The sequence below is a fragment of the Tachysurus vachellii genome, chromosome 18 (genome assembly GCF_030014155.1).
Source record: "Tachysurus vachellii isolate PV-2020 chromosome 18, HZAU_Pvac_v1, whole genome shotgun sequence".
NCBI classification, from domain to species: domain Eukaryota; kingdom Metazoa; phylum Chordata; class Actinopteri; order Siluriformes; family Bagridae; genus Tachysurus; species Tachysurus vachellii.
Genome location: NC_083477.1, coordinates 14,568,463 through 14,582,413, shown reverse-complemented (window position 1 = coordinate 14,582,413; position 13,951 = coordinate 14,568,463). Strand labels below are relative to the sequence as shown.

General features: G+C 35.3%; 2 protein-coding genes across 3 annotated transcripts in view; one reads left to right on the top strand and one right to left on the bottom strand.

Moving 5' to 3' along the window:
- The window catches only part of LOC132860833 (arf-GAP with dual PH domain-containing protein 1), a 32,304-nt gene extending 27,545 nt beyond the window's left edge, over positions 1-4,759 (top strand). The window contains exons 7-11 of the mRNA XM_060892100.1: positions 200-283; positions 516-578; positions 935-1,006; positions 2,305-2,533; positions 2,988-4,759. Coding sequence (XP_060748083.1) covers positions 200-283; positions 516-578; positions 935-1,006; positions 2,305-2,533; positions 2,988-3,016 — 477 coding nt within the window. The 3' untranslated portion in view covers positions 3,017-4,759. The remainder of the gene's footprint in view (positions 1-199; positions 284-515; positions 579-934; positions 1,007-2,304; positions 2,534-2,987) is intronic.
- A 2,114-nt stretch (positions 4,760-6,873) lies between these two features.
- Positions 6,874-13,951, bottom strand: part of LOC132861279 (ras-related protein Rab-26-like) — a 73,271-nt gene continuing 66,193 nt past the window's right edge. Inside the window, exons 6-8 of one of the 2 annotated variants that reach the window (XM_060892714.1) lie at positions 13,731-13,787; positions 10,425-10,501; positions 6,874-10,010 (exon numbers count right to left, since the gene is read on the bottom strand). In XM_060892714.1, coding sequence (XP_060748697.1) covers positions 9,908-10,010; positions 10,425-10,501; positions 13,731-13,787 — 237 coding nt within the window. In that variant the 3' untranslated portion in view covers positions 6,874-9,907. The remainder of the gene's footprint in view (positions 10,011-10,424; positions 10,502-13,730; positions 13,788-13,951) is intronic. The other variant, XM_060892713.1, reaches the window with a different exon arrangement.

Below are 13,951 nucleotides of genomic sequence, written 5' to 3'. Positions count from 1 at the left end.
GAACTGAGATAGTTTGTCAGAGATATAATTATGACATATTACATAATTAGTAATTGGAGCTTAAAATGAATTAAATGGCAGTTTGTGATTTGAATTTGTTTTATCTTTTGACGCCCACTACTGGTCATGTGGAGAAATTGCATGTTAATAACTGATGCAGCAGCAATTCTCTTTTACATTTTGATGTATGTGTTTTTAGGAAATAGTCGACTGGTTCAACGCCATACGAGCTGCTAGGTTCCATTACTTACAAGTTGCTTTTCCTGGAGCACCTGATACTGAAGTAAGTAAGCCTCAATACATACACACAAGAGTGAACAATACATAAGGAATGTACAGAAATACTAGAACATCTATTACATCATCTCCCAAGGCCAGTTCTCTTTATAAGGAACCTGAGGTTTTGTGGTGGAAGGCTTTTTTTAAATAGGCCTGTCACACATGCACAAAAAAACCTTTGTTCACATCCTGTTTCTACAGTGTAATTAACTACCTTTATTTCTTTCTTTGTCTAGCTGGTGCCCAAACTGACAAGGAACTATATTAAGGAGGGTTTTATGGAGAAGACAGGTCCAAAGGTTGGAAATTCTTGATTCGGTTACTGACCAAAAACAGTTTATTGACAGCAGTTTTATTGATGTTATCTATTGATGTTTTAATTGATGGAGACTTCAGAGCAATTTCATATGTCACTCTGGATAAGGCCGTCTGCCAACGTCATAAATGTAAATGTTTTAGTTAAGCTGTTTTATGTTTTACTGTAAGCTGCTACTCACACTATGGAAATAATGAAAAGTATAGAAGAAGGGAAGTGAATAGTGATATGTTGATCAATTTAATTTTGAAAAATGAAGGTGAATGAAGGAATAAATGAAATAATCTAAATACTAAACCAAATATATTTGTGTTTAATCATGTCTTATGTCTGTTCCAGCAAACAGAGGGTTTTAAAAAACGTTGGTTCACTCTGGATGACAGGAGGCTCATGTACTTTAAAGACCCCTTGGTGAGCAGCGGTTTTTAATTTACATGTTCTTAAAAATGTGCTCATCTTCCAATTTTATAGGAACACAATTAAAGAGGTGAACTTAGGTAAAAAGAGGTGATTTTATGTGTTCCTGCCATGTGATTGGCTGTTGGATAACTGCATAATTGAACAGGTTTGCAAGTGTTCCTATTGAAGGTGGTGGTGAGTGTATGAGATGTTTTACAGCAAAATATAAAGTCGTAACTGCATTAATATTATTGAATGTCAAAACATTTTGGCGGGGCACGGTGGCTTAGTGGTTAGCACGTTCGCCTCACACCTCCAGGGTTGGGGTTCGATTCCCGCCTCCACCTTGTGTGTGTGGAGTTTGCATGTTCTCCCCGTGCCTCGGGGGTTTTCTCTGGGTACTCCGGTTTCCTCCCCCGGTCCAAAGACATGCATGGTAGGTTGATCAGCATCTCTGGAAAATTGTCTGTAGTGTGTGATTGCGTGAGTGAATGAGAGTGTGTGTGTGCCCTGTGATGGGTTGGCACTCCGTCCAGGGTGTATCCTGCCTTGATGCCCGATGACGCCTGAGATAGGCACAGGCTCCCCGTGACCCGAGGTAGTTCAGATAAGCGGTAGAAAATGAGAGAGAGAGAGAGAAAACATTTTGGCTCACTTTTTTTAGTTTACTTCCTTAAAAGTTCTATGCCATTATTACGAATGTTAACCTTCATGGAGCATGGTTCACTTTAGTATTCAGCTCTTAGATACAATAAGTATTAAGTAACATTTTACATTTTACTTTTTACATTTACTCATATACATTTTATTTCAGAACATTTCCAGGTATTGCTTTGGTAAAATCATTGCACTTATCACTCCTCCACCCCTCCCTTTTATGTTTTTTTCTTCTAGATCTGAACATATCTGCAGAAACATCACAATACAAAAATTACTGCCCCTTTTCTATTAATAATGTAATTCATTTCTATCTGTTTTGATTATAGAACTTATGATTTAAGAAGAAATAAGGGTTGATTGAAGTGCAATTTAGTAATGTCCACTAGATAATGCTGTTGTGTTTTGTTGTGAGCTGACCTGTGGGACTCACTTAATTTACTGGGTATATTAGCATAACAATATTATCTGTCAGTAGAAAACTTTTTTTAAAATTATTATTATTATTATTATTATTATTTTTAAAACACACTTCTTAAATAAGTGAAAATGTTATGGCATAGCTTCCTATAAACATTCTGACTGTCTTAGGTATTGTTAGGCCTCCTACTCATTTTACCTCACTAATGCTAACACTATGACATTCTACATAGGATGCCTATGCACGAGGGGAAGTGTTCATTGGCAGCAAGGAAAGTGGCTACACTATAGTACCAGGCCTGCCCCTGTCCACGCAGGGCTACCACTGGCAGTTTGGCATCACCATTGTGACCCCAGACAGAAAATTCCTCTTCGCTTGTGAAACAGAGGCAGAACAGAAAGATTGGATGGCTGTATTTCAGAGTGTTATCAACAAACCCATGCTACCACAGGAGTATGCAGGTGACCTTCCATTTACATGCTTCACTTTCAGCCTTATTATTTCAAGGTCTGTTATTTTACTGTGTGGTTGTTTTTAACCTTCATGGTATATTTATTCCATTTCTTGCATTTCTGTTTTATCTTCATCTAATTAAAAATGATTGATCCTTCGCAGGCAATCCTGATGCTGTTTTTCAGACACTGTCTCATGTTTGTTCTTGTCAGACACTGTCTCATATCAAGTTTTTAAATTATTTGGGTTCACTTGGCCTACTATTAAGACCAATACTTGCACAGTATATTTTGTTTTTGTATAGAGCTTGAAGACACATGCCGTTAGAATTTCTAAATTTGGCAAAAATAACTTTAACAACATCCTGAAAATACTGGTGTTATATACTTTATGCTACTATACACATCAATAAGATAAATGTTTCTGATCTAACTGTTTGCTTTTTGTTCTTGCCAAATACAGTGGAGGCTCGCTTCAAGCATAAGCCCTGATCCTTTCTGGGAATCGAGCTCAGAGATGCTATGAAAGCCTGTAGCAACGCACAGCACCAAAGCCTATCATAATGGTGTGCAGAGAGAAACAGCAACAACAGCTTCAGAATACTTTGACTGGGCCGATACAATGACTGTGCAAACTCTGCTTTAAAATTCTGCATAATAGCACATCCATGTTTTATCCCAGTTGCTTTAAGTAAATAATAAGTCTTTCCTGGCAAAGATGTTATTTGATGGTGACATTAAGTAAAAGTGACACAGAAATGAGCAGGGGACTCATTTATAAGACTTTGCATGAATTCTAGAGGGAATGTTTGTACGCACATAAAATAGGAAATTGCTGCAGAAATAGTTTTTTATAAAACCTTGCATCCGTACCACAGCCTACCGTTTATGCTTTATAAATCACAGTAAACTTGAAAATAAGCCCAAAGTAAAAAGGCCTTTTCTTTTGTTAGAGCCTAAAAATATGCATAAATAGTTATTGCAAATGACCTCGTACATTAAAATACGGGCACATCAGCTTTTAAGTGAGTGCTGCAAATTGTGCTTTTAAGTTGGGTTAGAAATCTGATGTACGAGATTGTCAATATAATTAATATAAAATAATCAATAAGTGGAGAGGTGCACGATGGTCTTTCTTTTTTTATTGATGTTTTTTTTTCAAATACAGGTTATTTTCTTCTAGTAACGAACACATCAGTTGTAAGTGCTGCACCACCAAATTAAATTTAAAGCTAATTGATTGTAGGGATATTTATATTGTGGTTCTCCTGACCACATTGTTTAACACCTATTAGGCTGAGGATAACTAGCCTGCAGGACGCACCTTATAAGTCATTGTATTTTGTTGTGAGCAGCCCTGTGGGACACCATTTAATTAGATATTTAGTAGTATTAAATGCCACATGTATTAAATTTTTCTTTTTTTTATGATTTTCTTTTTTAACACACACTTCTTAAACAAGTGAAAATGTTTTGGCATAGTGCTTTATAAACATTAGGTTGGTGAGGCCTTCTAACAACTCAAAACAGTCGCCGTACTATAGACAATATATCCTATTAATAGATTTACAAATATGAGAAATTACTTCACAGCTGATAATACTAATAATGCTTTACTATTTCAGCTGGGGAATTAATCTGTAGACTGCACAAAGTTAATAGGGGAAATAAATATTAATACAAAGAAACAAACTAATCAACCAGTTTAAACGAATAAAAAAGCAGCTCCTAAAAAGATTTAAAGCTTTAATGCTTACTTATGCCAAGAAGCCTATTATGCAGTGTAACACTGATTCCTATTGTTGCTAACATTGCTTTACACGTGAGTTAAAGCTATAAATATACACTCAAGTATTTCATGCCAAGTATTTCTTTATGTATCCTGGTTTCTCTGAGGTTCTGTACGCACGTTCCAGATCCATTTCTGTGCTTACGCAGTCTTTATAAATGAGGCCCCATGTCAGAACATATAGATACAATGGATTAAATTTTGACTGTATTACAATTCATATTTATCACCTGACAGACATGCAAACTTGCCAGGCCAATGTGTCCAGTAAAACTCCTCATATTTATTTATTTATTTGTGTGTTGTGTTGCGATGGGAGTCTTGTATACTTGTTTGAGCACTGAAGAAAGACATTAAAGGAAAATTTTGACAATATAAACAATATTATACACTAAAACTGATGAGCTTTGTGTATAATCTGTGCATAAAACTATTTTAATGAAAAACACGTGCCCCTGTCTATCTGTTTTAGCTGAAAGTTAAACAGTTTTCATGAAATATTAAATTTGCTCCATGAGAGTGCACTTGTAAGGACTCTGCCCGGACTCTGGCCACGTGCATCTGTTTATGTTTCTCGTCACGTGTCTGCCCCGCCTTCGTCTGCTCCTCCCTGTCATCACACCTGATCCTTATTGTGTCATTGTCTTCTTGTATTTAACTGTGCCGCGTTGCTTTCTGACACGAGGTTGGACAAAGGCGAGTGAGGATCCAAGTGCAGATTTTAGACTTTTACGAAACCAAGACACACAAACAGGCAGGCAAAACAGAGCAGAATACAGAGCACACAGGAGACAGGAATATTAACACCAACATACAATATCTAACAAGCACAATGAAATAACGACCAACAAAAGGGAAGTGAACACACAGAGTATAAATAACAGACAAGAACCAATCACAGAGCAGAACTAATTAGAGACAAAGACAAGACACCTGAAGGAGAGAAGGAGTACAATTAATGTCCATGGAAACCAAAGGGTGGGCGGAGCAAACAATTAACCACAGGAAAAGACAGCAGACAGAAACAGGACAGAAACACAGACAGACTCATTATAGCACTACTGTTACAGCTCTTACAATTTGAGTGCACATCATTCGTTGCCATCCATCATGAGTTGACGTGTACCATTTTTAGCAAACCCCAAAAAATCTTCTGTTTGTAATGTAGACTTTATTTAAACATAAAATTATTGCACAACAAAAAGTTTAATATGTCAAAAAGGTCACAATGCATGAATAGGATACAATTTATAGTTACAAAGAGAAATCAGAATGTACAAATATCACATTTTCTTTTAATGAACCAGGTAAACATGTTGACAAAAAATGTCTATAAAAATCAAATTTAACTGTATAAACTGCACAATTTTTTTCAATTGGTAAACTTTTAAGAATAAGCTTTAGGTGCATATGCATACAGTATACTGTATATGTTACATTCATGTATCTTCACATCAATTCACACTAAACAGTGCCTATACAAGGTCTACCTACCCCACAGAAATGACCTAAATTTCCTATTACAGGTAAAACATTTTTTTCAAAACGATAACTAGCACCATTCAGATTATAACCCAAGACAAATATTTAGAACCACAATCAAAGAAAAAATGTCACCAATTGATGTGCAAAAGCAATGCAAGTTTAAGAGCTTTTCATAAAGAAAGTAAATATGGCACATTCTCCAAAATGATAGTCGCCTTTACAATGATAGCTAAAATGAGAGCAACTTAACTACCAGTGATTCTGATTAGTACAGTAGTTCTACCATTACAATTGCCTAAAAGAAGTAGATGCAATGAGTAGTTGTTCCCAATTTACTAGTAGGTACTAGTATATTTACTACTATGTTATACACCAGTGCATAAGAAAAATGACCCAGAGTTTGCCATTTATCATCAGCAAAACATCATCAACCATTGGCTTAGAAGCATCGCCTGCTCATCTTCTGACCAAGCTAATCTGTACCTACCAAGATCCCACGGGAACAACTAAGGTCTCACAGGAAAGGTCTGCTGGAAGCAGTTTTAGGGAAAAAAAAACAACTGCAATCTCTAGTCACAATAACTACCAGCCATGAGAAATGTAGATGAATAGAAGGACAGGTTCTTATGAACATCTCTAAAGTGAAAATTTCCATTACATCAGTCAGTTTGGTTTTCTTGATATTGCCACAATTTTGTAATAATGAATAACTTACAAATTCAACAGAACTGACAAAAACAGCAAAAAATAACAATGACACTTTGGTTACTTTCTCTTATGCACCCATGTCTAACAAATGTTTTACTATATCCGTTTTATGTATTACTATATTATATTTACTTGTTAGAATCAGTAATGTATCTTAATGTGGATACTAGTAAATATATAGTAAACTATATATATATATATAGAGTTTACGATATATATATATATATATATATATATACCTGGAGGTATGAGGTATGAGGCAAACGTGCTAATCACCAAGCCAGCATGCCCCCCACTGACTGTTATACATGATATATATATATATATATCATGTATAACAGTCTGTGGGGGGCATGCTGGCTTGGTGATTAGCACGTTTGCCTCATACCTCCAGGTTTTGGGGGTTGATTCCCACCTCAACCATATGTGTGTGGAGTTTGCATGTTCTCTCCATTCCTCCAGGTACTCTGGTTTCCTCCCCAGTCCAAAAACATGCATTGTAGGCTGATTGGCATCTCTAAATTTTCTGTAGTGTGTGTGCCATGTGATAGTCTGCCCTGTGATAGACTGGCATCTTGTCCAGGGTGTACCATCTTCTCAGTAATATAGTAATCTAATCTAAACAGATCTAATCTAATCAGATGCTTGAACTCTGATGTCTGCAACAATATGGATAAGTATTAACGATATGATTAATGAAACTCATTAGTTATTAGTTAAAATTAGTAATTAGTTTATAATAGTTTATCTATTAATGCAAATATATGCAATGGCTGGCACCATCAAAACGGTGTATGCATGGACAAAAAAGACAGAGACAAGAAACTAGCAAGAACAAGAGAGGAATTAAAAACCGTTATGAGAGAATGGATAGATGAAATTATATAAATATCACTAGTTTAACACAAGAGGGTAGCCAAAAGAATGGTGCTATATTGTTTTACTACATTCACTTCTTGAGTTTGGTTTGTTTAGCCAAAATGTATACATTTCAAAAAGGTGTATAGAATTTCTATAGGCACTGTAAATTCCATAGAATTGTACATAAAATATAAGATAAATGTTGGATTTTTTCTGGTTTCGGTATACAATTTGTTTTTTAAACCCTGTATAATAATTTACAGAATGATTTACAAAATGAAAAAGTAACACGTGTTTACAGTTGTGTAGCTTACTTTTAAATTAAGAATTCGTTCTGATTTATTTTCTTGCCTCAGTATTTAAGGTTAATCTAAATAGTAGTTCTAAGTGATTTGGAATATATCAAAAAGATGTAACACTCAATATACTGATGTGTATATAAAGAATTATGTAAAATGAACATGAACTGCTAGCAGTGTATATATGAAAATACACAAAATACAAATTCTGCAAAATATAGCTTTCAACTTTTATCCAAAGATAACTTTAACTGTTAGCATTTCCATTCAAAAAAGGACAGAGAACAAAATAAAGGGTTTGTTAAAGCTGTAATGAAGATTTTTTGCCACTTAACTACACTGAACTAAATGATACTAATATATTATACATATATAACAAAATGAAAATCTGAATTAAATGAATAATTTGGTATAAACATTGCGATCAAAAAACTTTAAACACTTTAATATCTACAGAAAGCAACAAAACATGTATTATAGCTTTAACATATACACTGTCTACAGTAATTTGTCAAAAACAACATCAGTAATTTGTCAAAAACACCCTTATTGTAGCTCAAAGCTTTGGAATATGAGCTTTGGAGAAAATCCCTTTCCATTTAAATAAATGCTGGTGTCCAAGCATGGCTGTGATGTTAAACTGGTGTGACAGCTATGTTTCCCTTGGTTACACTTCAACACATATCAACCATCAAACTTTATTTATAACATATCACATATATTGTTGGGGTTTTCACCCATATTTAAAATGTATTGGTACCAATAATTAATTTATATCTTGGTACCAATTACTATATTACTGAATTAGCATGCTGTAATCCTGGTTTATGTTTTAGCAAAAACTGAAAGTATGACATGTACATTTAATAGCATCTTTATTGAAACAGCCCATTTGTTCCAGATATTTAATTTAATTTAGCCAAATATTAGGAATGATGCTGTTTCTTTTATTGACAATTGGATGCCTTTCTCCAAACACACACATACACACATAAACTGTTTTCATTACAAATTCTATTTTGACAACAACTAAAAAGTAGAAGCATTGTAATATTTACAAGAACTGCTTTTTGCTCTAATGACAGTGAGAACTTGAGCTGCCATGGACTGTCATAATTTATTCACACTCAAAAGCTGAAATGCGGATTTTCATATATATATATATATATATATATATATATATATATATATATATATATATATATATATATATATATTTTTTTTTTTTTTCAGTTTCCAAATTGGGTGAATGTTGTAGGAAAACAAAACTTTTTATATATGGTCCCCCCTTTTCAAACCCTCTGTGATTACTCTGGATACCCGATTGATGATTTGGACAGATATACTGTACACCTACCTAAAATTCTTCTGTCATTCACTACAGTTATTTTGTGTGGTATTAAAATTTTATCATTATTCCTGTGGCCATTCTTTTTTGCTAACAGTTTACCAAATAATTAACCTAATAACCAAAATGTGGTCTCTCTTATGGAGTCCACTGGCAGTGACAGCTCTTTAAACTTCATATTGAGAGTTAAGAACACCAGATTACAAATGCAAATGCTACACTTGAAATCAACTCTAGACCTTTTAACTGGCACCGAAACAGCTGAGCAGCCAATTGTCTAATTGTTTTGACCTCCTACCTGGGGTGGGTTTGTAAATGCTAAATGTTAAAACTGCTGCAATTCCTAAATTATTCATCCAGTTTGTATTTAATTTGAATTTCAATGACTATATAAAATGGCATGTGGTAGCATGTGGCCCCTAATTACTTTGGTGGACAAAAAAGATTTAACATTTTATACCTACAGTACGTGCTTGTGGCATTTCTTGACTGTTTCTCTAAAGGGTGCATTTCTTCCCATTGCACTGATTAGGATATGTGGTGCTTTTGAAGATAGAAAAGAGCAGAATTGTGCTTCTCTAGAAACAGCTTGAATTAATTATAGTACCCATGAGCCCTTCAAGGCTCTCCCAAGCTCGAAATGAATTAAAAATCCACACATGGTTTAACAAAGCTGATAAAATTCTGCACACTGTTCATTGTCTACCATTTATCATGTATTCAGTGTACATATATTCACACAAACACATGATGTATGTGGACAAATTTAAACATAGTCATAAGAACCATATGTCCACAGACAAACACAAAAGAAATTCCCATAGCTGGGCAAATGTAAACACATTTATGATAACCATGTGCATATGTACACACAAACACACCCACTTGTGGTTTTAGGTCCTGCAGCAGCCAGTGGTCTTCATTTCCTTATTGACATATTCATGCAATTTAAACTTTGGCTCATCCCCATCCTTCATGGACCTGTGCTTCAGCTCTCTGCAAGGATGAGAAGAGATAAACAGCAGGAAGGCTGAAAATTCCTCACGATTGAATAATCCTAGCTGGTAAGTTTACAGTAGGTAGAAAAGGCCTATGAGTAAAAACTCTTGTTTTACCAAAAAGTTCAAATATCAATGATAAGACAACACAATAAATATAAATATAAAGGTAATGTACATTTGATTATCTAGCATAAATCTGAGTAGGCTATCAAAACCTTTTAATAAACAGGATATGAACTTAAATATATTGAAGACAAATGGAAGTACATAATACAGGGATACAGAGACACAGTGAGCCGCTGATGTCACATATGTTATCATTATAATTAACAAAGACCACACAATGTATTTTATAATGTGTATTGTTATTTAAATTGTCTTTAAAATTGCACATAAAAGGTCTACTTACTTTGCTATGGCAGTGAAGGCCAGGTCTACATTAAGGCCAGATCGGGCACTTGTCTCCATAAAAGGCACTCCAAACTCCTTTTACACACAAACACATCCACATGACAAGAGAGTTATCGGTTATATAAAATGGCATTATTTAAAAGAAACATATCACTTTATCTTCACTTTATTTTTAAACCTTGCCTATCTACTCCATGCATATGTAAGATTAACCTCTGTTTCTTTTGGGGGAAAAAAAAACAAACAAAAAAACCCCAAACAGTTAAAAATAATAGTTAGCAGAGTCATGGACACTACTAAAAAAGATGCAAAAGAGCGAAAGAATTTTATCTAGAATCAGTCCGATGCAAACATCTGTATTCAATTGTATAGTTATGGGATCAAACACTGTAAAGCCACAAAATCTTGTCTGGCATGTTTTATTGTTGAAATAAAACTCAACAATATCATCCAAATTGTTGAAAATATATGTTTTAAAATTTAAAATAAAAAATACCAAATAAAAATCTGACCATATTAGAATAGTCTGCACAAATGCACCTATTATTCAAGTGACCTAAGAATTATCCAAGTATTTGCTTCTGGTTAACATGTACAAATGACAGTTAACCCCATTACCTACATTTTAGCTTTAGATCAACAAATGCCCAAATTTCATTATAAACTTAAACTACATGCAAAGTAGAATACCCCTATACTTGCAATAATTATTAATGATATTGATTAAGAAGACTTTGAGGCATACAGGTAACATGTTGACTATACAATTTGACCATGCAGAATTGGCTGAATAAGATCCATTGTATTTAACATAAATATTAATTTTGTGACATGATTGCCATCTCTTTGCACACACATGGCATCAGGATGATTCCCTGGACTGTGAAAACTTCAAGAAAGGAAACAATATCTCCACACAATCCTTGTCACATTCCTCAATCACCTAACACATCAAAATAAAAGTCACTAATGTGGATAATAAATTAACAGTAATACTTTTCGAATGTGAGTAAAAGTTTGCAGGAGTTTGCATGTTCTCCCCGTGCCTCGGGGGTTTCCTCCGGGCACTCCGGTTTCCGGCACTCCGGTTTCATTAGGTTGATTGGCATCTCTGGAAAATTGTCCTTAGTGTGTGATTGCGTGAGTGAATGAGAGTGTGTGTGTGCCCTGCGATGGGTTGGCACTCCATCCAGGGGGTATCCTGCCTTGATGCCCGATGATGCCTGAGATCATCCACAGGCTCCCTGTGACCCGAGGTAGTTCGGATAAGCGGTAGAAAACGAGTGAGTGTGAGTGAGTGATTTTGTACATTTGCCCACACAATGAAACGATCAGTCTAAAATTTTAATGGTAGGTTTATTCTAACAGTGAGAGACAGAATAACAATAAAAAAATCCATAAAAAATGCATTTCAAAAAAGTTAGAAAATGATTTGAATTTTAATGAGTGAAATAAGTATCAGTTATCAGCAAGATTTCTGGCTCCCAGGTGTCTTTTATACAGGTAACAATCTGAGATTAATCTCAGTTGTTACCTGTATAAAAGAAACCTGTCCACAAAAGCAATCAATCAATCAGATTATAAACTCTCCAACATGGCCAAGACCAAAGAGCTGTCCATGGATGTCAGGGACAAGATTGTAGACATTCAGCTTGGTGAGAAGGTGACAACAGTTGGTGTGATTATTTGCAAATGGAAGAAACACAATATAACTGTCAATCTCCCTCGGTGTGAGGCTCCATACAAGATCTCACCTTTTGGAGTTTTTTTTGGTATTTTATGTTGTTATTCTGTCTGTACCTACCATTAAAACTATAGAATGCTCATTTGTTTGTCAGTGGGCAAATGTACAAAATCAGCAGGGGATCAAATAATTTTTTCCCTCACTGTACAGTACATGCTCTGGATAGCTCGGGCCGGCTACACAACTCCTTTGACCATGGGTAAATTAATACAGTATCATTTATCAATAGCAGACACTATTATGCATTAAGATCGAAAAACTGTGTGTTCTTATAGAGGCCAAAACCATTCATTCTTGTAAATGAATGGAAATTTGATGTTGTCTCCATCTCCCTTATAGGCTCACTGGCCTATGACAGTTTTCGTTAGATAATGATGCCTACAATGGATTTGCAGAAATATGCATACTCTTCCTCCCCAGGAGCTGCCCTCAAGAAAAGAACAGATGGTGCCAGCCCTGTGCCCAAAAAGGTACGTTCCACAAATGCAGTAAATATATTTACTTAATTCTTACCACACAATGCCACTCTTGAGTGTGAACACACACAGTACACACACAGACACACCCACAAATCCAAAATATAAAATGTGTAAATATTTATACAGAAGATGCATACTGTTTTAACAGGACATTGCAACAGTAATATCATGCCACTGTAAAAACACACAAAATAAATAAGAAATATTTTAATTTCACACTAAATACTTCACAAAAATATTTAACGCAGAATAGTTTTTAGAACTATATTTATGAGTGTAGCCACCTTCAATAAGAAGATTGAATATTGCCCAAATACAGAATTTTCATATTGTCAAGTCAAACAAAGAAATAAAAGAAAAGCCCCACAACTGGGTCATGCTCATGCATATGTCACATGTCTCTTCTTTCTAGCCATCCTCACACCCTCCACCATTACATGAAAACCTGCTAGCCATCTGAGCCTGAGCACTCATAGGTGATGAGGACAATATGTTAATAATGCTGTTTACATAGCAACTGTGCATGGAGATAGACTCACTCACTCACTCATCTTCTACCGCTTATCCGAACTACCTCGGGTCACGGGGAGCCTGTGCCTATCTCAGGCGTCATCGGGCATCAAGGCAGGATACACCCTGGACGGAGTGCCAACCCATCGCAGGGCGCACACACACACACTCTCATTCACTCACGCAATCACACACTAGGGACAATTTTCCAGAGATGCCAATCAACCTACCATGCATGTCTTTGGACCGGGGGAGGAAACCGGAGTACCCGGAGGAAACCCCTGAGGCACGGGGAGAACATGCAAACTCCACACACATAAGGTGGAGGCGGGAATCGAATGGCCCCCTTGCCATGGAGATAGACATCAAATAAAATGTATGGTTTTCACATAACATATACATACAAACATAAACAAATACTACTACTACTACTACTACTACTACTACTACTACTACTACTAATAATAATAATAATAATAATAATAATAATAATAATAATATAGCAAATCATAGATAGAAACAAATTACCAGTTCAGATTGTTTTGGATCATAAAAATGGTAAACAGCTCACCTTAGCGAGTCTTTCACCCTCCTCTCTCCTTACTGTTCTAACATGAGAGGCGTCAGCCTGTAAAAACACAGTTCTTTAGCAGAAACATTCAAACCAACTCTCTTCCAGACAGGAACATAAGCCATTTGGTTGAAGTCAGCCATGGTTTTGAAGCTACCCAATTGAAATTATAATCCAGTTACAGATTTAGAACACCAAAATTTCAGCTCAATTTTACTTTT